At 33.5% G+C, this 25,152-nt stretch overlaps 1 protein-coding gene across 1 annotated transcript in view; it reads left to right on the forward strand.

The window, feature by feature from the left end:
* Positions 1-25,152, forward strand: part of Dzip3 (DAZ interacting zinc finger protein 3) — a 71,583-nt gene that overhangs the window by 6,759 nt on the left and 39,672 nt on the right. The window contains exons 2-11 of the mRNA XM_013028565.1: positions 7,398-7,497; positions 8,414-8,486; positions 9,740-9,895; positions 11,150-11,266; positions 14,044-14,124; positions 15,816-15,940; positions 17,974-18,088; positions 21,276-21,395; positions 22,879-22,980; positions 24,523-24,615. Of these exons, the coding sequence (XP_012884019.1) occupies positions 7,466-7,497; positions 8,414-8,486; positions 9,740-9,895; positions 11,150-11,266; positions 14,044-14,124; positions 15,816-15,940; positions 17,974-18,088; positions 21,276-21,395; positions 22,879-22,980; positions 24,523-24,615 (1,014 nt within the window). The 5' untranslated portion in view covers positions 7,398-7,465. The remainder of the gene's footprint in view (positions 1-7,397; positions 7,498-8,413; positions 8,487-9,739; positions 9,896-11,149; positions 11,267-14,043; positions 14,125-15,815; positions 15,941-17,973; positions 18,089-21,275; positions 21,396-22,878; positions 22,981-24,522; positions 24,616-25,152) is intronic.

Raw genomic sequence — 25,152 nt, forward strand, 5'->3', positions numbered from 1 at the left:
TAGAGTGCTTGCCTTGCATGCATGAGACCCTGGGTTCGATTCCTCAGCACCACATAAGCAGAAAAAGCCAGAAGTGGCGCTGTGGCTCAAGTGGTAGAGTGCTAGCCTTGAGCTGAAGAGCTGAGGGACAGCCTTCAGACCTAGAGTTCAAGCCCAGGACTGGCAAAAAATAAAAAAATAAAAATAAAATTTACTTCTGCTCTAAATGATTTGTTAAACTATAGCATTTCTTTCTCCAAATAATTTCTAATAATTCTTTGCATATATGTCACAGGATTTATCTCTAGGTTAAAAGTGTAAGTCATGGATAGCTTGGATAGATGTTTTCTTCTCTTATGTATCCCAAAGTCAAAAATCTATTTTTTTTAAAATTTTTACACACCTTATACACGTTTTATGAGTTGTTTTCTAGATAAATTGACATTTTAAGTTAGAGTAGAATTATTTTTAATTATGAGTACTATTTCTTGAAGACCCACCTACTTTGTACAAAGTAAACTCCTGTGCATATGTTAAAGCTCATGTTAAAGCTTCTGGTTGTTTAAAATATAGATTCTATTTTTTTTTTCCTGTCCTGGGGCATGAACTCAGGGCTTGGACTCTGTCCCTGAGTCTCTATGTGCTCAAGGCTAGTGCTCTACCACTTGAGCTATAGCACTTCTGGCTTTTTCTGTTTATGTGGTACTGAGGAATTGAACCCAGAGCTTCATGCATGCTAGGCAAGCACTCTACCGCTAAGCCACATACTACCAGCCCTTCTACTAATTTTTTATATTAGTATCAATTAGTTGTACAAAGATTTTAATGTTGACATGTCCATGTCTGTCACATTCCCTCATCTCCGTCCAGTACCAACAAATTTAATTGTTCTACTTTCATATGTACATAAAGTATTTTGACCATGTTGTTTGAATTTCAGTGCAGAACCATTTTCTAGGACAATTGTTGCCAGGAAAAGCACACATCAGTGACCTTATGAAAGTATATACTGGGTATGGGAACAAATATTAGGACATTTTTTTCTGTCATTCTTTATATTAATACCATCATAAAGTTAATAAGTGAACTGATTTTCATGTTTCAGTGTATTTTCAGTCTTCTTTTGCTCCTTTAGGGTTATGTGACCCAAAATTTGGACTTCTTAATTAATCATTAGCATGATTAATTATATGTACTGTATTATTTGTTGGCTAATAAATCATGTAAATGGTTTTGTTTGTGATTGTGTTTGTGTATATTACCAACTCCAAAATCACGAAACTAGAAGTAAGGGAACATATGGAAAAGAACAATTTGCGTGAGTACCTGCTCTTACTGATTTGTTAACAAGGACAACCCTTAAGTTTTATTATTTTTAAATGGGTTGCAGTAATGTTGATTATTCAGAGTTGTGTGAAGATTAGATGTTTATCTGGTGGATATGGTAATGTAGCTAAATGAGCCCAGCAAATAGGAGCTGATAAAATCCTAAGAAATTAATTGATGCATATAGTTGTAGAAAAGAAATTATAACCAAAAGCATAAACTATCTTTTCAACATATTACAAATGTGTGCCTACAGTGAGCAGCTAGTTTTCTTATCTGAGTATAATAAGAAGGAGAAAGATAAGGAGACTGTCATTGGTAGTAGGAGGGCCAAGTACATACAAGAGTCCATTCCCTGCCTGTCTCATCTTTTCCTTTTGTCATCTTATCTAACTGCAGTGACAGTCATTTCTATGTTGCTTCAGGTATTTCTCTTAGAGATGGCTTAGGTCTAGCATATTAGTTATCTCCTTGTTCCTACCCACATTTCTAAAAAGAGGTTTTAACAGACTTTTAAATACTTGAGAACAATGGCTAATTTATTATCTGGAATTTTAAAGTAAATTCTAGGTTAGAATGTTGTAGCATAAGCCAGTAAATCCAACACAAGAAGTCTGAGGAAGAGGGAACATGAGTTTGGGGCCTGAACTACATATTGAGACTATCTCAAAAACCAGAACTCTCACCCTCTGACAAGATGCTAATTTTATTTTAGGCGGACACATGTCCTATATTGATTTGTAAAAAGAGGCAATGGGTATATATTTCAAGCCTCTTCTTACCTTGAGTTGCAAGATAGAGCTAACATTGATGCTTGTAAAGTGACAAAGTTGAGATAGCAGTTGGGTTGGGGAGGGGAGGCAGAAAAATGAAATCAAATTTTCTGATAACTTTTGCAAGATTTTCTACCCATCACTCATTAGTCCTAAAGTTTGCCTGAACAATCTTTTTATAGGGCAGGTAAGTTTGTTTTGTTACCATGCCATGAAGTTAAATACAACTTTTTTGTTCAACTTCTTATCCCTTGAATTTGACCTGATTACCTTAGCCATTTTGATCTTCCTGAATCTCACAAACATGAACAATAAAGACATTGAATACTGGAGCCAGAGAACACATATGCAATGAGCTAGCCTTATCCTTACCCTTTAAATTCTTATGTTAAAATCCTAACCTCCAATATAGTGGTTTAGGGGATGGGGTCTTTGAGAGGTAAACTGGGTTATGAGAACAGAGCACTCAAGACTAATTGTAAAAGGGACCTTAGAAATCTGTCATTTTTCAGAACATGCAATATAACCAGAAATCAGTAATAAGCAACCAGAAAAAGGTCCTCCATCAGTACTTGTTAGGTACCCAGTCTATAGTACTTTGTTATTGAAGCCTCAAACTACTAAAACAACCTTCCACATTAAAAAAAATGGCCGGTATTATGCAGCAAACATAATCAGATTAAACAATAGTTCAGATTTTGGTTTAATGGAACTCCCATTCCAAAATGGCTTGTATATTTCTAGAAAATACTTCACTGTTGTCAGGTCTTAAAGTGAACCTAACATCTCACATCTCCAGTTTAAGCCAAAATTTTGGTAAATCTAGCTGGCAGATTCAGCTTGATAGATGCATAGACTTGTTAGAGTAAATACACTTCATGAGTTTATTTAATTCAATGTTGTAGTCTTTCTAGAAATAATATTTTTAGAAGTCTGGTACTACGTGCAGTTGTAAAACTTTTTTAAAATGTCAAGCCCAGAAATGTGAGCTTTTTATTAGCAGTGGTCTGGTAAGAATGATACATTCATATTATAATAGGCATATATGTGTCTAAACAATGCATACAACTTCCAAATGTATAAAACTTTTTTATCCCATTACCTTTTTGTTGTTGTTGTTTTTGTTGTTGGTCATGGGGCTTAAATGCTGGACCTGGGTGCTGTTCCTGAGCTCTTCAGCTCAAGACAAGCGCTCTACCACTTGAGCCCATAGCACCACTTCTGGTTTTCTAGTGGTTAATTGGAGATGAGTATCATAGATTTTCCTGCCTGAAGCTGTCTTTGAACTTTTTGGCAAATTAGACCTCTAAATGATATAGGTCTCTGAGTACATTTTTACAAAATGTTCATCTACACAATTTGGGGAGGTTAACAGTATCACATGTAAGTGAATCTTAATGTGAATTAGCACAATTTTATAAATGAAGAAAAAACATTTATGAATTAAAACTAAAACTTACTAGAGCACAGAGGGAATGATAAGACTAGCATCTTACTATTTATCAAAGATGGTAATACTTCATTTTTTGCCAATGAGAAATGTCTTTCATATAAAATCAGTTTGGTAGGGCTGGGAATGTGGCTTAATGGTAGAGTGCTTGCCTAGCATGCATGAAGCCCTGAGTTTGATTCCTCAGTATTACATAAGTAGAAAAAGCCAGAAGTGGTCCTGTGCCTTGAGCAAAAGAAGCTCAGGGATAGTGCTCAGGCCCTGAGTTCCCAGGACTGGCAAAAACAAAACACACACACACACACACACACAAAACAAACAAAAACTAGGTAAATTCCTTGTAAATTTCACAACTTAAACTTGTCATCAGATCAACCAACAGGAACCTATATAAGTTTCTGTGGAGAAAGTCTCTTAGGAAGACAGTAAACTTTGTCTCCCAGTGAATGATGGAAGGGCTAGTGAAATTAATCTATAGAAGAAAGTAGATTCACCCTTTGCTTTAGTGTCCTCTAGTGCCTTTTAAAATACTGAGCTTTTTTTAAGCACAGGAGTAACATATGTCAAGCTGCTTTCTTTTGGTTGCTGGGTACTTGGGCCTTCCTCTGAAAGTCTGTAAAGTGCTACTGCTGTCATTATTGAAGGTAATGTTTGAATATGTCCCTGCTCAATTTCTGGAAATTAGATTTCTATTCCTTTCTCCTGGGAAACAGCGTATCACAGAGATTCATCCTCAGAGCCGGGCAATTTGGTTCATGCCTACAATCCTGGTAACTTGGCTGAGATCTGAGGATTGCAGTTGGAAACCAGCCTGGGCAGAAAATCCTTGAGACTCTTAATCACCTAAAAAGCTGAAAGTTGAGCTGTGGCTCAAGTGGTAGGGCACTAGCCTTGACCAAAAATAAGCTCAGGGATAGTCCTAGGCTTTTGAGTTCAAGTCCCAGGACTAGGACCAAACAAACAAAAGTCACCTTCAGGTTATATTAACTGTTAATTCAGGTTCTAAATATCTTCTGATTTATTTATTTTGAACTTAAAAAAAGTTGAACGCTGAATAGCTTAGCAGAGGCCTCTATCATTTATCTTGTAATCAGAAGATTATACTCCTTTCTTTTCATCTTAGCTATGATCTGTGCAGTTAATGGCAAAAGATGGCTTGATCAGAGAGGGAGATCTCTATGTCCTTGAGATTTTCTGCATCCTGGAAATTAGGGAATTGTCTAGAAAAGGAATTGTGTAGAAAATGGTGAAAATACCGTTGAGAAGCTGCTTGTACAGCTTTATTAATGAAATAGTGATGATCTGACCTAATGTGAAAGGCACAGTTTATCCAATCAATCTCTGCATTATTTCAGCAATAATTAAACAGCATGTAAATTTCAATATGACTTTGTTTACTGAGTTTTTAAAATAAGACTAAACTGTAAAATAAAGTAATATACAAAAGAAAACTGGGTTCTACATAGGTGAATCATAACACAGCAAAGAAGTGTTCTTATTGAAGACAAGAAATGGTTAGCTTTTCTAAATGAGAAAATTTAGAAAATAAGTGTATATGTGTATATCTTTGTACTTTCGTATCTAAAGTATCAATATCAAATTGTTGGAGAATTATTTTATCTCAACTTTGTATTGTTTAGAGAGCTAGTCAAGTATAGAAATTGGAAGCATTATATGTGTTGTGAAGATTATTCCACAGGATTACTTCCAGAACTGAGTTATCTCTTTCCCTGTTCTAAGCTCACTAATAAGAAAATACTAAGACCTCAAGCTTGAAAGATTCAGATCCTTCAGATATTTTTTTCATCATAAAAATGGGGGGGGGACTTTTGGTGTTAGGAGGGTCTTAACAATAGCTTTACATATGCTAGTTGTAACCCTTCCTGGATTTACAAAGAGATCAGAAAAGAAAGCAAGCCTAGCAAAGGGTACTAAGTGAGAAACCTAAACACTGACCAGATAAAGAAGATCAAATGGGACTAATTTCAGAATAGTTTTTCTTGGCATACCTCAGTATGTTTTTATTTCAGGAATCATCTTTTTAAAAGTCCATAAAGAATGAAACTGAAGAATGTGAAGCAGCTTTTCTTCCCTTTATAAACCATTTCTCTTAAGGAGCTGTATAATAACCATCATTTTAGGAAGAAATTACTTTTAGACTAAAAGGAAATAATACGAAGTAATTAGTAATGAAATTGTATGAAGCAGGAACAAATATACCTCTATAAGAAATAAATTAGTATAAACTTTATTCAGAAACCATTAAGCTCCAGAAAGCTTAAAAATCTTTTCTTTTTGTTGGTCTTGGGACTTGAACTCAGGGCCTGGGCACTGTGTCTGAGCTTTCTGCACTCACCTAGCACTCTTATCACTTTGAGCCACAATGCCACTACAGTTTTCTGGTGGTTAATTGGATTTCCTTCCTGCACTGATTTCAAACCACAATCCTCAGATCTCAGCCTTCTGAGTAGCTAGGGTTACAAGTGTGAGCCACTGGTGCCTGGCCAAAAAAATAAAAAATCTTTTGACCTAAGAATTCTGAGAATGTATTGTAAGGAAAGAGCATAGATATAGAAAAGTGTTATAGACAAGCTTTTTTTTTTTTTTAAGAATTCTGAGAATGTATTGTAAGGAAAGAGCATAGATATAGAAAAGTGTTATAGACAAGCTTTTTTTTTCCAGACTTAGAAAATATTTATTAGTTGAAATACTGAGATTACATAATATGTGATAATACACACACACATATATATCTATATATGCATTTATATATGTACATATGTATATAGACTTGTATGTATGAAGATACATAGTATATAGAGAGAAGTAGAGAACAGAAACATGAATAGATAGTTTATAGATAATAGATATGCAATGATAGACAATAGATGGATAGATATGGATTCACAGAGCAATGCAAAATCTGAGTCATTCAAAATGCATGCACATGATTGCATTACACAAGTATGCAGTGATGTCACTTCTGATGTTCTGTGGTAAAATCAGATACATTGGAAGTAACTTTAAAGTAGGTTCTTTTAGAATTAGCTAGAATAAAAAGGGCAAAAACCGGGCGCCAGTTGCTCATGCCTACTCAGGAGGCTAAGATCTGAGGATCATGGTTCAAAGCCAGCCTGGCCAGGAAAGCCCATGAGACTTTTTTTTTTATTGTGAAAATACCGTACAGAGGGTTTACAATTACATGGGCAAGGTAATGAGTACATTTCTTACCAAGCATTGTTGCCACCTCTTTTGTTTTCCCTTCCCATCCCTTCCCATCTCACCCCTTCCCCCATCCTCCCCCTGTCCCCCATGCCAAAGTTGTAAAGTTCATTTTTTTTCTCTTTTTCTTTTCTTTTTTTACATTTCTTATCAAGCATTGTAGCCTCCTCCTTTGTTTCCACCTCTCATCCCTTCCCATCCTCCCCCCACCCCCTCACCCAATCCTCCTCCTCCCTTTCCCCCCTTACCCAATCCTCCTTCCCCCTCTCCCCCATGAAAGTTGTAAAGTTTTCGACATAACCACTTGTACATCTCATTGTTGCAATTAGACAAGCTTATAATGGAATTTTTTCTATTGAAAGGATAGCTACTCTGTTTAACCATAAGAAAATGGTCATGGGTGCTCCAGTCAACTAAACATGTGTAGCAATTGAGAATATTTAGTAGGTAAGTAAAGTAATAAGAACAATGCTTTTGTTAGAACTTTCATTGGTGAAAAAGGTGGAGCAGAGCATTTTATTCCATGCATACATGTAAAATACATGTATGCCTGGAAAAAATTGGGTAGAGGCAGTGATTATGTTTGGATGATAAAACTAACATTTTTTTTCCTTTCTTACTAAAAGTATCTTTTTTTTTTCTTACAGCTTTAAACATCAGTAGTAGTAAAATTTGTAAGCACTGATCTAAGACTTAGAAAGGAATATTGTCCAACATGGATTCTCTGCAAGAAGAATGTTTGGGGAGGTAAGGAATAGGTTGATAAAAATCAACTGAATTTTCATAGTACAAGGACACATTTGATTTTTCCACATAACCTGGAATGCTGTTATGATTGTAATACCCCTCTGCTTCAAAACAGTTTAGCATCATCGATAGTGGAGAGTGTGAAGTAGATGAAAAGTCCTCTATATACTGGCTAAAGAGCTAAGAATTGAACAGTATACTACATATGGTATTTTCATCAAAATACTATTTTAAAAAGAACTTACATAGAATTACTATGTAAAAGATGATACTTTGAATGTTTTAATGCTAATTTATATAACCCTCAATGCTGTAAAGTAGATGTTCTTTATCACAATTTTACAGAGCTTAACTTAAGCATACACATAATTAGGATTTTTTTGGAGGTAGGCCAGTTTAATTTTTGTTTTTCTTCCACACATATAAAACAGCACATCAACTTTCATTTTATTATTATTTTTTAATTTTATTTATTTTTTTTAGTCGGTCCTGGGGCTTGAACTCTGGGTCTGAGTGCTGTCCCTCAGCTCTTCAGCTCAAGGCCAGTGCTCTACCACTTGAGCCACAGCGCCACTTCTGGTTTTCTAGTGGTTTATTTGAGATAAGAGTCTCACTTTCCTGCCTAGTCTGGCTTTGAACCTCGATCCTCAGATCTCCACCTCCTGAGTAGCTAGGATTACAGGCATGAGCCACTGGCACCCAGCTTAGTTTTTTTATTGGCATATATTAAGGATTTAGCCTAACTTTTCATTAACTGGAGTCCCTATAGATATGTGAAAACTACTATCATTATTATTATTAGAAATGCATTACTATCATTCTGAGACTTTCAGACAAAAATCCTAATTATATTTTTCATTGCTTGTTACCTTTATGAGAAGATTATTTTTAATACACCTCTGTGTTTCATTTAAAGTAGGGATACTGCTGAGGAGGAGCAGATTAAGGAAGAAATGGAAAATAAAGTAGAAAAATCAGCCAGTGAAATGGTGAGATTAATCTTAATTATTATCAACTTTTAACTTTCAGTAAATTTACAATTACATAGTATAAGTATAATTATATCGGAGGATGTAATGTTAAATCTAATTAACTTATTAAAAATTCTAAAAAGTTACATTCTACTTTATTACTTAAATTGATCATAATCAAATCTTCCATAGACCAAGATTTTCATTCAAAACACCAGTTTTTACTTGAAATTAGAGTTATTAAAATTTAAATTGATTCACCCACAAACATGTCTGAAACTATTGCTAATAAACAATCCATTAGGGCTTTACGATATAGTTGTCATTAACTATTATATATATGACTGTACTCACTATATAAATAACAATTCTTGAAGTTCCTAGATTACTGATAATTTATCTCTTTCTGAATCATGATATCATTTTATTTTTGTTTACAAATTAAATTCTTTATTCTTGTTCAAATTGCTATGGGTTTTGTAGCTGAAATATCAATCATGCCCAGTTAGTCCCTTTCAATTAGACCTAGAAGTTCTAATAGCGAAGATAATAAAATGGATAAAAATATTAACTTCAGAAACTACCCAGTGAAACTTTTTAATAAATAATATTCTATATGGGTGTGTGTTTTGCATATATGTATGTTTGTGATATGCCAAAAGACAAATAAGGAAGTTTGGTGGGGTTGCTGAGTTGTAGTGTTCACTAGTATAGATTCCTTCCAGGAAAGGAAAGGAAGGGAAAGGGGAAAGAGGAAAGGAGAAAGGGGAAAAGAGAAAAGAGCAGAGGAGAGTAGAGGAAAGGGAAAGTAAAGGAAGAGGAGGAAAAGAGAGGGGAGGTGAAAGGGAGGGAGGGAGGAAAGATAGAAGACAACTGAGATTTTTTTTGTTTTGTTTTTGGTCAGTCATGGGCCTGAACTCTGGGCCTGGGCACTTCCCTCAGCTCTTCATCTCAAGGCTAGCGCTCTACTATTTGAGCCACAATGCCACTTCCAGCTTTTTCTGCTTTTGTGGTGCTGAGGAATCAAACCCAGGGCCTCATGCATGCAAGACAAGCACTCTACCACTGAGCCACCTTCCCAGCCCACAAGTGAGATTCTAGATTTATGTTAGTATGTAATCTCTATAATAGCAGTTACTTGATACTTTATTATTTGTATTTTATAAGTCTATATAATAGGAACTTCTTTTTAAAACACCTTTGCTGGTTTTCTTCATAGAATATATTGTGAATATAATTGTGTAAAATTTTAATTTTTGTTTGTCTTATAGGACAAACAGAAACAGGACATAGCTACTGATCTTATCCCTATTAACCTGCTATTTGAAATGAAGAAGTTATTAAGTGCAGTTAGTACTCTACCAAAGGGTGTGGTTCCCCACATTAAGAAGTTTCTACAAGAAGATTTTTCATTCCAGTCTATGCAGGTAACATTATAATTTGTTTATGGGACAGAAGTGTAGTCCTCTACATACAATACTTTAAAACTATATAGTATCCTAAAATATAAGGTCCTAAAATATCTATCTTACTTTTTGTCAAGGGCTTCAATGTCAACTTTGAGTAGATTTTTTTTAATGAACTAAATAGAATAAATTGTACTAACTTCTTAAGAATAATAATAGGAATGCATTTCATAGCTTTGGACTATAAAGTCTAAGATTCGTTTCAGTTCCACAAACACCTATAAATGTTCTAATATGGGAAAAGGAATGCTTTTGTTTTTCTCATTCATAAATTGTTGACAACATTTTTCAAAAAAGTAAGATTAAAAATAATATCCAAAACTTTTGGATTTATTAGTAAATTAAATATTCTAGAGTATATATTGTAAGTTTCATGAAACAAATAGTTTTTCAGATGATAATTTGTGCTGACTTCCAATATAGTAAGAGAACTATTTCTTAAAATTGAAAGAAGTATTCCACTCTTTTTTATAACACTTAATGGGTGGTCAGGACAAGACAATATATTTGTTTGAAAGGACTTTGTTTGCCTTTTTTGTGGAAAAAGTACATCATTAATAAAAGTTTTTCATGAAACCAAATAAGAATTCAAACAAAATGAAAATTTCAAACTCTATAGTAAACTACCGTATGATCCTACCACCTTTGGTCCTTTTTGAGGTTGAATATAGCCTAAAGTTTTTTGTTCTACAAGGGTTAAAAGGCCATTGCTAAAAAGATTGGGCTTGTTATATATAATTATAACCTTGACTGAGATAATTTGCAATAGTAGAGATGAATTCTAGCTTGAATTGAATAATGCCTCCATTTTCCTTCATATATTTCCTTTATATATTAGAATTCACCTAGATACAGCTAAAAACAGAAATTGGTAGCCTGGAACTCAGGGCCTGGGCATTGTCCCTGATCTCTTTTGCTCAAGTCCAGCACTATAGCACTTTGAGCTATGGCTCTACTTGTGGTTTTCTGGTGGTTAATTGGATATAAGATTCTCACGGACTTTTCTGCTTAGGCTGGCTTTGAACTGTGATCCTCAGATCTCAGCCTCCTGAGTAGCTAGGATTACAGGCATGAGTCACCAGCACCTAGCAGTGATAAGAATTTTTTAAACCATGTATTTCCAAATTTTCTACAAAGGGCATGCATTTTGTTTAATATAAATACATGTATGTAACTGTTCTTAGAGAAAATTTTAACTAAAATTATTTTCAACAGAGAGAAGTTACAGACAACAACCAGAATGGAGAAGAAATTGTTCCTGCTTTAACTTTACGTTTTTTGATAATACAACTAGAAATAGCACTTAGGAACATCCAAGCCACGAATTATACTGTAAGTGTTTTTGCTTTGAAAGTTTGAAGTAATAGACTTAGGCAATACTTTTCAATGAGAAAATACCATTGATCATCTATTTAAATTTTCTGCTTTTCCTCTAGAGAAGGTTAAAAATAAATTTATAGTCTTTTTTTCTGCTTTCTAGTATGGCTGAGTCTCTGTAATAAATTTATTCTAGTTTCCTTCCCTACCAAAATTATTCATCTTAAGTTCAGAGAAACTTGAATTAGGAAAATTGGGCTTTCTGAATTAAAAATGGGGAGTATTCAATTTCAAACTACATGTCAGACATAGAGAAATGCTGCATATTAGTTATATGTGAAATCAAAAATATTGGAATCATATTAAGTAGAGAGCAGAATATTGGTAATTCAGGGTTAACTGGGCTGTTGGCCAAAGGATACATTTCATGTAAAGAGAAAGGATAACTTCAGTACATGAAGAGTTCAAGTCCAATGACCAACAACAACAACAACAACAAAAGCATAAAAAGTAGCTAAAGACACCAAATTCCACATTATAATGGTGTATGAGGAACTTTAAAAAACAATCCTATTCTCAGGTCTAGAATTTTAAAGAGCATTATACTGTACTCTTAAGGAGGAGGGTTCTATGTAGATATAAAAGCACAATGAAAGGAAGTTTGTAATTATCCCAGAACTTCTGGGGTGCCTGCATGCCTAGTTTTTCCCTCATGAGATTTTATAATATAGATTTCATTATAAAATCTACATTAACAGTTGCCTAAAGCTTAACTTTTTCTAGTTAGGTGTTATTTTACAGATGAATCTGTAGACAAAAATGGAAGATCTCTCTCTGTCTGTAGCATTTGTAAGCATCGTTGGGATTGTCATAAGCCAAATAGCCTACTTCTATATCCAAATGTATCTCTTTGTCCCAGAGGCTATCAATAGGGGCGAGACCACCTTTTAGGAGGCAGTTGTGGGTTGGAGGGTAGGTGAGATATATGCACCAACATCTCTATATCCATTTCTAATGCTTGAAATCATCTTTTCTAACGAGGTTAAGATGGTGAGGAAAGGCTTGTATCATTAAATTTCCAGAGGATTATTTTTTGTTGTTGTTGTTTGCTCTTTTTTATATTCGAATTATAACATTACCACAACTCTGCATTTTCTCTTGTTTTCAAGAATGTTTCTCTTAAATTTTTCTAAACCACGGACTTGGAATGAAGCTGGGTTTTTTGTTTGTTTTTTAAGAAAAAATACAAAATAATATCTCACTTAGTGTTTGTTTAGCATGAAAACACTTTTCTCCATAATTGAAAAAAATTCATTTTGATATAGATTCACAAAATTACCACTGTAAAATACAAAAGTACGTACAGAGATCTAGGTGCCTTTTCCCAGTTCCCTCAATAACTACATCTGTACTACAGTACTTTATCAAACTCAGATATTGAAAGTGGCACAACTCTCATGTTAAAAGATTTAATAGAAGGACTACAATCAGCAGAGTGTATTCATGGCCAAAATTTATTTACTTTGGAATGACATAGTAAAGATACAAAGCAGATCATAAGGGAAAAGACCCGTGGGATCTGAAAGGATTTATTTATAGTTTTTTTTCATGTTTTCTCTTCTGATAAGGATTCACATAGGGTAAACTGCCTCTCCTCCCATCCTCTTCAACCAAAATGTAGTACATGTGTATAGTTTCAGTTCTGGGTAAGCCATTAGAGACTCAGTGTTCCACATTTTTCTTGGTACTTGTTTATTAGCTATATACTAAAATTACAGACTATGAGAAGAATCTCTCAGGTATTCAGCATAAATTGTATTGTTTGAGCAGATAATCTAAGCACAGTGAGCCAGTTAGACATAGACACAGTTAGAGAAGATTGGAATTTCGACCAAAATGTGGACACCTTCCAAATTTTATCTTTGTGGGCAGGGAGATATAGCAGTCTCAGGTAAACTTCATTAATTTTTTTATGAACAGGTATGTATCGTTTTTTGCCATTTTATCATAATGTAACCACTAATAAAATAAAATAAATGTCTCCCTCACGCTTCCCTTGTCATATTTACCACTTCTCTCTTCCTCTCCCCTTCTCTTATCCTTAAGCAATTATCATCCCCATAGCTTTATCTGGATTTTACTTAAATGAATGAAATATATACATTTTAATTTTTCATTGATATACTTTATTCTTATACTGTAATAATAAAGCCCTCCTGTGGATAGTAAAATACTTTTATTTGTGATCATATTTTTAAAGTGCTTTGTATATACTTGGATACTCATTATCTAAAGTGTTCTCAGTGCCTCAAATATTACAAAATAAGGGGGAGAAGTTTTTGAAAAGATTGACAAATTTTGATTGTATGTGTTTTTATTTTCTTAAGTCAAATTACTCTTCTGGAACAATTTGCCAAATGTATCTAAAATGCTTCTCTAGTTATTGAATAATAGGTGGCAAAAGAATTTTTACTATTTTCAGTTATTAAGTGGAACAGGTTATTTAACTATTACTGAAAAGTAGCTTGGTCTAAATTATTATGGGGCTGGGAAGGTAGCTTATTATAGAGCGCTTGCCTTGCATGCATGAGGCCCTGGGTTCGATTCCTCAGCACCCCACAAGCAAAAAGAAAACAAAAGCCGGAAGTGGCGCTGTGGCTCAAGTGGTAGAGTGCTAGCCTTGAGCTGAAGAGCTGAGGAACAGCACCCAGGCCCAGAGTTCAGGCCCCACGACTGGACCCAAAAAATAAAAAATAAAAAAAAGTAAATTTTTAATATCTTTTTCATTATAGGCACATCAAATTAATATTGGTTATTATTTGACATTATTGTTTTTGTATGGGGTAGCACTCACCGAAAGAGGAAAGAAAGAGGTATGTTGCTGCTTTTTTTAAACCTTTAAAAATTGAAAGCATCCAATTAGTTTTCTGTCCTATATTTATAATACTGAGTAAGCTAAAGATTATATTATAAAACTAAAGACAAAGAAGAAGCTATTAATATTAGCTTATAACTTAGATGATTTAACTTCATATTCTTAAAATGTCCTTAATTTAACTTTGAAATGTTTATTATTTGTGTTAAACAAAAAGTTGTTTAACTTCTTTTACTTATGTAATACACTTCAATATGTTTTTTAGTGTAGCTTACTTTCTCTGGTCTTAATCTTACAGTTTGGTAAAATATGAGTTTTACTTCAGAAATTTTTTTAATGCTGGTTTTAGGGTTTGAATTCATGACCTGGGCATTCTCCCTGAGCTCTTTTGCTCAAATCAGAGTGCTCTGTTACTTGAGCTATAACTCCACTTCTGGTTTTGTGGTGGGTAATTTGGAGATAGGCTGGCTTCAAACCATGATCCTCAGATCTTAGCCTCCTGACTAGCAAGGAGGTGTGAATCATGTGTACCCTGCCTTACCTCAATTGTTTGAAAACTAAGGTGAAGTACAAAAAATTAAAATACTGAAGTTAACTGTTTGTTTGAATTTAACATTGTCTTGTTCCCAATCTATTCTCTACTTGGTTTCATAAACTAAGTTTACAAATACGATTTGTTAAGTGAAGTAACATATTATTTTTCATTTTAAACAATTTCATATAATACTAGTTTGTTTTTAGTGAGATGTGATAGACAATATTTTAAAACAAGGCCATACAGCATTTTTTCAACTTTTTTTGGAGAGATTAATGTCATATGCCTGTTTAATTACTTATTACTAAACATCTGTTAGAACTGATCCAGATTTTTACTTCTAAATCTATATTGTTTGTGATCAAGATGCTACTTCCACAAAAGGAATTATATGCATGGTCAAGACATCTTACTATTATTTCTTGGAAAAATAGCAAAAATTTTGCTGTGATTATAAAGAAAAATAAGACCAGGTCTGGTGGCTCACATCATTTAATTCCAGCTATTCAAAAGCTGGATATTATAAGGATTGCGGTTTGAAGCCAGCCCAGAGAAAAAGTTAGTGTGATGTCACCTTAACAAATAAACCTGGTATATTGATATAGGTCTATAATTCCAGGTGTGTAGTAGGCATGATGAGAAGATTCTAGTCTGAGGCTTGTTAGAATAAATCAGAGCCCTTATTTGGAAAAATAACCTAAAACAAAAAGTACTGGGGTCATAGTTCAAGTAATAGAGCACTTGCCTAAAAAGCACAAGCTCTTATCCCCCAAATTCAAACACCAGTACCACCAACAAAAAAGAAAGAAAGAAAGAAAATGAAAAATAATAAAAAAAATTGTGCTCCTATAGTCATCAGAAAACTTTTATTTCAGCATTCTATTGCCAGATTTATATATATAAATTGTTGTTTTTATGCTTTCATTTTGAGACATTTGTAGAACTTATGATTGAAGGTCCTGAGTTTTTTGGAAACAAATATTTTAAAATCAAGTACATTATCTTTGTGATCACACACAAGGATGCTGAGATTTAGAGATATAACCAGTGGACTAGATCATCACCTGCCTTAGTTTCCTCAGCTTGGGAAAGAATTGTTTATTGTAAACAGAATGTTTTTCATACCAACCAAACCTAGTTGTGTGTTATTGCAGGATTTTACAGAAGCTGAGAATAAATTTCTGGTAATGAAGATGGTGATCCAAGAAAATGAAATTTGTGAAAATTTTATGTCTTTAGTTTATTTTGGGCGTGGATTGCTTCGGTGTTCTCAGAAGAGGTAAGGATTTTATTTATGGACAGATCTTCATTCCCAACTGGTAATAGGTAAAGTAAGAATCAAGCTTAAATACTGCTGTAGGGATCATGAAATTGTACTCTTGGACTGTGCCTGTCTTCATCTTCTCTAGATGATAATTCACTAAAATACATTAATTTTTAAAGTGTTTTAACATTTATAAATATATAAAATTTACATAAAACATATATACATAACATTGTTTATGTATAAAAATGGCACTAACACGCATCTAATATTGACAATGTAGCTTTTGGAGTCTGACAGACCTGAATTCAGACACATTTTCTATCACTCATTCTAAGGAAATATCATTAAGCTCTATTTTGTTTTCTTATCACTAAAATGTAACTAATAATGGCACTCATCTCATAAGGATGTCATAGGTAAATAACAATTATGATAGAAAAAATGAAATATTTAATAAATAAATGGTGCTGTGCATTGGTGGCTCACACCTATAATCTTAACTCAGCTAGATCTTACGGTTATGGTTCCAAGCCAGCCCAGGAAGAAAATGAACTCCCAGTGAACTCTTACCTCCAGTTAATCACTCAAAGACCAGAAGCAGCATTGTGGTTCAAATCTTAAGAGTACTAGCCTTGAGGACAAAGAGGCTCAGGGACAATGCCCAGGCCCTGAATTCAAGTCTTACAACCAACCAAACATACATACATACATACATAAAATAAATGGGGTTAGGCATGCCTATAATCTCTAATCAGGAGGCAGAGGGACCCTAAGTTTAAGCCCCCAGTATCTTACACACACACACACACACACACACACACACACACACACTGAAACCTAAACAAATTAATGATGATTGTAGTTATTAACATTACTGCCACTGGTTTCTATGTTCTTTTTTTTTAAATAGGAAATGACCTTATAAAAAGTTGAAAGGGAGCTTGATATGGTAGCTTGATACAGCAATGTGGTAGGGACAGAAGGATTACAAATTTATGGCCATCCTTGATGACATAGTGAATTTGAGGATAGTGTAGATGATAAACTGTCTTAAAATGAGCAAATAAAGAAAATATTTGAAAAGTCTAGTACTAGATATTACCTATTTTAAGACCAAAAAATTGTAGAGAAACCTATATAATGTGTTTACTTCCTATAAAGACACTTCAGCATTTTTAGCATCATTCATTCATTTCTTTACTATTTATCATATTTCAGAGATTATGCTGGATGTTGGGAATACAATGGTTTGTAAAATTGACTGTTTTTATTTTAATGTTACAGACAGTGTGGTAAAAGATGTAGCTCTTAACCAGATAGTTAAAATACTCAGTTATGAAATGTGATAAGTAATAAAAGACCACAAATAAAATATGGATAATCTAAATTTTCACTGAAGCAATCTAGTAATCCTCATTTCAGATGTCTGAGCCTATTCATTCCTTATTAAAGCCAAGATTTTAGAATAATAATCCTGTTGAGTTGTACATGTGATCTCTTTTGTGACTAAATCCTGAGCCTCAGTTTTAGTATTTCTAGAGAAGTATTTCTAGCTTTTACAGAGTATCCTAGGTTGATAGTTGTAGCTCATTAAGGCTCTACATTTGCTCATATTTGTGGTTTGTTCCACCTTAAGAATAAACCTGGTCCTTAACTTTCACCACAGATGGATATAGGAGATGAACGTTTCTGTCATTAAAGCCTCTGGCTTTCACAGTGTATACTAAATTAATAGTTGCTGACTTGTATCTGACATTCTTTTTTTTTTTCAAGATTTACACCACAGTTAACAAAAGCCAACTAAGGTTACAACCTGCCTAATTATCATTAACCCCCATACTGTTCACACTTGAGCTACTTCATAATCTATTACTACCCCTTCCACCATCCCAGTCTGAAAGTCATGATGCTCATATTTCATGTTTTGTTGGGAAGTTAACACCATCCATCACACCACTAAAAATTAGGTTATTCCCTTATTGATAAATAAATTATGTAGTACCAGAGTCTCAACTCAGATAACCTTATATTAATATATCTTGCAGATATAATGGAGGGTTGCTAGAATTTCACAAAAGCTTACAAGAAATAGGAGATCCAAATGATCAGTGGTTTGACATAGATCCTACAGAAGATGAAGATTTACCTACATCTTTCAAAGTAAGAATTTTTAAGAATAATATTTCATCTGTAACTAATGAGACCCATCTTTGGTAAAGTATTGTTTAAACCACCTCTATTGTATTCCACAACAAGCACATTCCTTTACGACAATTAGTTTTTTATATAAAAAACAGCCCAGATTTTATTACCTACTGTACAATATGAATAAAATACAACAAAAAAGTGAGGGACCAGTGTCATCGGTTTCAAATAACAAGTCTATAGCCTTTCTAGCTCAGTAGTTCTCATATTAGTGTCAAATGTACTAAAGTAAAAAAACAAGTTAGTTTTGTATTTTCTAATTATATTTACTAATATTTTGTTATTAATTACAGTGAACTAAACACTGCTCAGATTTCAACCCTTGATGCCAGCCTCCCACCAAAAGATAGACAAAACTAAAAGGAGAAATTTAAATATTTCCAAATATAAGAACTATTGTGTTAATACCCTTTTCAGTTATCAATAGACTATCCTAATATCTTTTGGCATCATCAAAATAGTCATGACTCTTAACTTGAGTTACTAAAGTAATAATCTTGCATATTTTTAAAAGTTTTGGATTTCTACACCTATCTAAAGCAGTCCCTACTTTTCAATTTTGTGCTCTTTTTTCTTCCTCCTTTTAAAATATTTTTATCATCCAAACTTTTTATTGAATTTTTATTCAGTGTGAAGTGTAATGTATATATGTTGTTTTTCATAAAGCATTAAAAGACATCATTAAATGTTCTTGCTCCATAATTTCTAATTTAAATTCCTGACTATCATTTAAAAAGTCTTAGGCATTGTCTTGTCATTCTAGTATGGACCATGACAGTTTAGCTCTTACACGAAGTCATCTCTCACATGCACATACACACACACACACACACACACACACACACACACACACACACACACACACACACACACACACACAACTTCCCCCATCTTACCTGTAATTTTAAATTTTTATTAAATTGTTCTAGTGCTGAGAATTTCCTGTACTTCTCTACTGTTTAAATCCTGTCTCAATCTCAAGTTTTCCTCTTTCTAGATTTGCTCCAGTTTTTTTTGGCAGTACAACTTCTCTAGCTGTTTCTCTTGAGTGCTTACTTGGGAAGTAAATTTTTTTAGTTCTTTCAAGTCTCAAAATTATGTGTTTTATTTATATCTTGTCTTGGTGTAGAATACTGAAATTAAGTTTCCTTTCTCTCAAAAAATGTTTCTGGGGGGCTGGGATGTGGCTTAGTGGTAGAGTGCTTTCCTTGCATGCATGTAGCACTTTCCTTGCATGCATGTAGCACTGTGTTCGATTCCTCAGTACTTACACATAAACAGAAAAAGCCAGAAGTGATGCTGTGGCTCAAGTGGTAGAGTTCAAGCCGCAGGATTGGGAAGAAAAATGTTTCTGGGGATGAATGAAGAGGAGTTAATGTAGTGTATATCCTACAGAATTAAGAAAATTGAACTGAAGGATAAGGTTAGGAGGGATGGGGGAGAATGATGAAAGGAGACGACTTTGATGAAAATACATTGTAACCCTTAACTGTTTTCTTGAATGATTTAAAAATGTTTATAGATTATTTTCAACTTTTAATCTTTTAAGAAATTTCAAACCATTCTGAGCTAAGTCTTTTATATGTGATTTGTTTTTATCTTTTGCTTTCCATTTTCTTTTTTTTTTTTCTTTTGCCAGTCCTAAGGCTTGAACTCAGGGCCTGGGCACTATCCCTGAGTTTCTTTGTGCTCAAACTGACATTCTACAACTTGAGCGACAGCATCACATCTATTTTTTTTTTCTGAGTAATTTAGTGAAAATAAGAGTTTCATGGACCTTCCTGCCCAGGCTGGCTTCAAACTGCAGTCCTTACATCCTGAGCTCCTGAGCAGCTGGAATTACAGACACGAGCCACCGGTGCTTGGCTCCATGTTCTTCCTGGGAATTTTTAAGGATATTTTCTCTGTCCCTAGTATCCTGAACTTATGATTCTGGTTCTTGGACAATTTTTTGTTAGATACATGTATTTAACTTTTTTATTTTTTTCTTTATGGAGTACTTATTATTTAGATGCTTTGAACACTGGACTGATTCTCAATATATTATTGCTTTTGTATTTTTAGTTATTTGTATTTTTGTATACCTTCTGATAAATTTTCTCAGTTTTGTCTTTCTGCATTTCTCTAATATTCATAAAATAACCAAGGGTGTTATTTTTCATTTTAGAATATTTTTCATATTAGAATATTAGTGGTACCATTTGAAATTACGTGATCCTCTTATAAAGGTGAAATATTAAAACCATTGTCTAATTGCCAAAGTTAGACATGTTTTTCATTTACATTTAATGAACATGTTAAAATAAAAAATTGTATTATTTGTATCTTTTTTCTTTTCATGTATTTTTATTGTTACTATAAATGTGATGTACAGAGGAGTTACAGTTACCTAAGTCAAATAAAGAGTGCATTTCTTTTTGAACAATGTCACCCCTTCCTTGTCTCAGTTTTTCCCTCTCATTTCCATCCACAAATTGTATTGTTCATGTTCAACATAGTGTCTAGCAAGTACAACTGAAATTGTTTGTTCCACCACTGGAAACATACTTACATATTTTCATACTGTACTTTTGCCTGTATTTTGCCACTGTAGTGTGTGTGTTACCTGTTATTACTGTGTCCAGCAGCCAATTGTGATATAGACTTCTCTCCTTTCTCCATGTTTGTATCATTCAGTAAGGAACCTATTGTTACTAGTTTAGAGTCTTCCTTTATATTTTAACTTTGCATGAGGGAAATATGTTCCTTCTAAAATATGTGATATATCGGGGCTGGGAAGGTGGCTCAATGGTAGAGCTCTTGCCTTGCATGCATGATGCCCTGGGTTCAATTCCTCAGCACCACATAAGCAAAAAGAAAAAAGACGGAAGTGGCACTGTGGCTCAAGTGGTAGAGCGCTAGCCTTGAGCTGAAGTGCTGAGGGACAGCGCCCAGGCCCAGAGTTCAGGCCCCACGACCAGACCCCAAAAGATAAATAAATAAAATAAGTGATATATAAATATGTATGTATATATAACAATAGATATATTTAAGTCCTTCAGAAAGTGAAATGATATCAACGCATTTTTATATATGTAAACATTGGAAGCATTACTGTCCCGATTTATTAATTCATGAGAATTCTTTTATTTTTCAAATCTAGGATCTTCTCAATGATTTTATCAAGACTACTGAAGATAATATAATGAAACAGACAATATGTAGTTATTTAGATTGTGAGAGATCTTGTGAAGCTGACATTTTAAAGAACACCAATTATAAGGTAATATGATTATCTTAGTATTTTTAAATGTAATTAAAATAATTAAACTTAGATAAAATTATTAGATTATTATAGATCAAAGTATTATTTTGGGGATAGGTTGTGGCTTAGTAGTAGAGCACCAAGAAATTACATGTTTAGTATGTAATGTCTTAGATTCCATCTCCTAAACCTACCAAAACAATTAAAGTGAGTCTTCAATTTCAGTGGCAATGCAATTGAAAAGTTGTTTGTCTGAAAACTTAGTTTCAGATTAATTATGCATATTCTATGAAACAATAAAATTTACTTTAATAATGTTTTTATAACATTTACATGGTTCTGAAGTTATGACTCCTGTCCCTTCTATTATGTAATGAAAATAATCTAATTGTTTTCCTTATACTTAGAAATGTGTAGTTGAATTTCATAAGAACAAAGGTCATCAATTCAGGATTTACGTTACTAAATAAATTATTACTTCCTCTTGAATAGAGAGAAATTAAATATGAGAATGCTGATTATTTTGATCTCTGCAGATCAAACTAGATCTCTCTGGCTCAATCAGAATATGACTGTGTGAAATCACAAGATTAAGAAGATGTGACTATCAAGCCTGGTTTGCTTACACCTTTAGTCCTAACAGTTACTCAGGAAGCTGAAATCACAATGGCTAGAGTAGGCAAAAAGTTCTTGATCCCCCATCTTAGTCAACAAAAACTGGACATACTGGTATGTGCCTCTCATCCCAGCTAAGTAGGAAATGTAAATAGGAGATCATTGTCCAGGGGAAGGTCAAGAGCTATTCACTATGATAATACAGGGATTGGTAACTAACTGTGCCTAATAAGGTTCAATGCTCAGGCTCAGGTATGGTCAGTATTGATTTTGGTGACATGGTAATGTAGGTCTAATTTATTTAGAAAGGCTGCAGAGTTCCAATCAATTGCACATTCTACAACAATAGGAAGTTCTGTGTGTAGAGCTTTTTGTACTTGTTTAAAGGAAACCAGCCTATGATTTGCAGAAAACGCTAATAGTAGAACAAAGAAATCAACTTCCTGGTATAGCACAGAAGCTTAAGAAGCATCTGTAATCTATGGAGCAAACCTGATCTTTGTGATAGGTAACAGAGGAAATTCAAACAGTATGAGTAGGGAACTAGAGATGGAAGAAAAGCAAAATGAGGTAGATGGAGAGATAATAAATGGCATGTTTTATAAAAATCACTGGATTTCTGCTGATATTTTTCCAACACGCAGAGAATAATTCATTGACTATTAAAGTCATTGGCTTTTTTTTTGACTGCCCTTATGTTCTGTCTTTCATGATTAAAAAGGGCACCAAAATGTCTTTGATGGTTTATAATCTCAAGTGGTAAATTGTGCATGCTTTGTAAAGCCCATCAGCTATAGAATAATTACAAAACTGATTTGAACTAGTATTTTTTATGTCTATATGTTACCTTTTCTATATCAATAGCTTGTTTTTATTTTTTTTCAAGGGATTTTTTCAGTTAATGTGCAGTAAAAGTTGCTGTGTTTATTTCCATAAAATTTGTTGGAAAAAGTTCAAGAGTTTAAAATATCCAGGTGAAAATGATCAGGTATTCCCTCTATTTCCTTTTCTTAAAACTGCTACAGCATGCTTTCCTCTTTCCCCCATGTCTTCCAGTTTATTTCTTCCTATTCACATATTCTTTCCTCCCTTTTTCTTTCTCAACTCTACCTGCTTATCTTCCCACAACTCATCATTTATTATCATTATTTATTAAATATCTTTTTAGGGAATACTATGGTAGTTTGTATAGTATAGTGATTTTTATCAGTTTATTCATCTGCCTTTAAAAGCTTATACTCAGGAATAGAATAATGCTTCATATTCACATAAAGGATATAGAACCAAATAATATAATTTCATGATAAACACATGGGAAGGATAATTATACAAATTTAGGAGTAATTTCTATTTTAGGGGAGGAGAATAAGAACAAATCTTTATTTTTTAAGTTTTTATTTATTTTTGGCTTTAATTATTCATATTTTGTATATTAATCATAATAAAAGAGGGTTTTTTTCCCAACTAAAATTGAAATGGAAAGCCAAATTATTCTTTAGTGAGCTAAGTTGGTCCATAATATTCAGTTCTATAGCACTTACATTGTATAAACAACAGTGTGACCCTATAAAGAATTGTGATTTAGTATAAAGTGCATTGGATATGGAGTTGGGAGTTCAATTCAAATTGAGGCCCCTACTAATTTTATTATATTAGTCTGGTTATGTACTCTGAGACTAATTTTTCTAATCTCTAAAATAAAAATAAGATTGACCTACCTTAAAGGGTTGTTGTGAAAAATAACCAATAAGTTAACTGTAATAGTGAGCTGTATAGGTACTCATATAAGACATTGTTTCTTATTGGTAATTGGTCTATAAATCCTTTTCAGTTTCTTTGTGCAATATTGTTCAGTTTGAATGAAAAATAAAAGAAAGTAATTCAATCAGAGAAAACAAAATCAGAATCAGAGGACTCAGTATTTTCATTCTTCCTTTTGCTCTGGAATCCTTAAGTAACTATAGAATTTCACTATTTTAAAAATACTTCATTACTATATACTACTTAAAATCACTCTCTCTGAAGCAGCAAATGTATTTTAGCCTGTAATATAACTTGATAAAGAATTTGAAATAGAAATTATTAGAGGAAGCCGGGTGCTGGCATCTCACTCCTATAATCCTAGCTACTCGGGAGGCTGAGATCTGAGGATCTCGCTTCAAAGCCCGCCTGGGCAGGAAAGTCCGTGAGACTCTTATCTCCAATAACCACTAGATAACCGGAAGTGGCACTGTGGCTCAAGCAGTAGAGCGCTTGCCTTGAGCTGAAGAGCTGAGGGACAGTGCCCAAGCCCAGAGTTCAAGCCCCACGACGGTCCAAAAAAAAAAATTAGTAGAGGATAAGTAAAGTTACACATTTTAAGTAATATATCAACTGATACATGAAATTGATAGAACTGCTGACCCTCAAATATTTACACATCTATAAGTTAACCAGGTAGCAACCCTTACTTCTAAATTCTTTTATGTAAATGTGCTCAGGTTGACACAATACTTCCTTTCATTTTATTATTTTTTATTAATAACTTTAGAGTTTCAGTGGGAAAAAATGTTTGAAAGAGGGATGTCCAGGTGACATGGCAAGGATGCTGCAGTGTGATGTACCTGGAATTGTTAAAATTTTGGTGAGTTTTTAAATTTTTTCTTGCTTTTCTTCAGGGGAATACTATTTTTGACTTGAAACAGATTGAAAAATTATAATAATGGGATCATAGCCATATTCTCTTTATTGGTGACTAAGCTCCTTGCTCATTCTATTCCTGTGATTTACCCAATGTAGTATTTAGGTGATATTTAAGAACAAAAAAATTGAAAAACTAGAGATAGTAGGCCATGTATATATGGATGAGGAAAGTATCATGCGCTAAGTATGATAATTGATCTAGTTTTGTGTCCTCTAAGGTTAAAAAAATTTCAAACGTTATGAATCTGTTTAAATCCATAAATCTTATGAAATACTTGTACAGTACTTATACTTCTGAAAAATATCTACAGAACATCAAGTAAAACATACAAAAGTATCCAATTTACTTTTAATTAATATCTTGGTGAACTTTCAGTTTACAAGTAAGCATGCCAAAATTACAGATGAATAAATTTTTATTTCTTATATGAAATATAGTATATTTTTGTACTTCAATTTTGGCATTTAAATCCTACAG

This window comes from Dipodomys ordii, unplaced genomic scaffold (assembly GCF_000151885.1).
Source record: "Dipodomys ordii isolate 6190 unplaced genomic scaffold, Dord_2.0 Scaffold111, whole genome shotgun sequence".
NCBI classification, from domain to species: Eukaryota; Metazoa; Chordata; class Mammalia; order Rodentia; family Heteromyidae; genus Dipodomys; species Dipodomys ordii.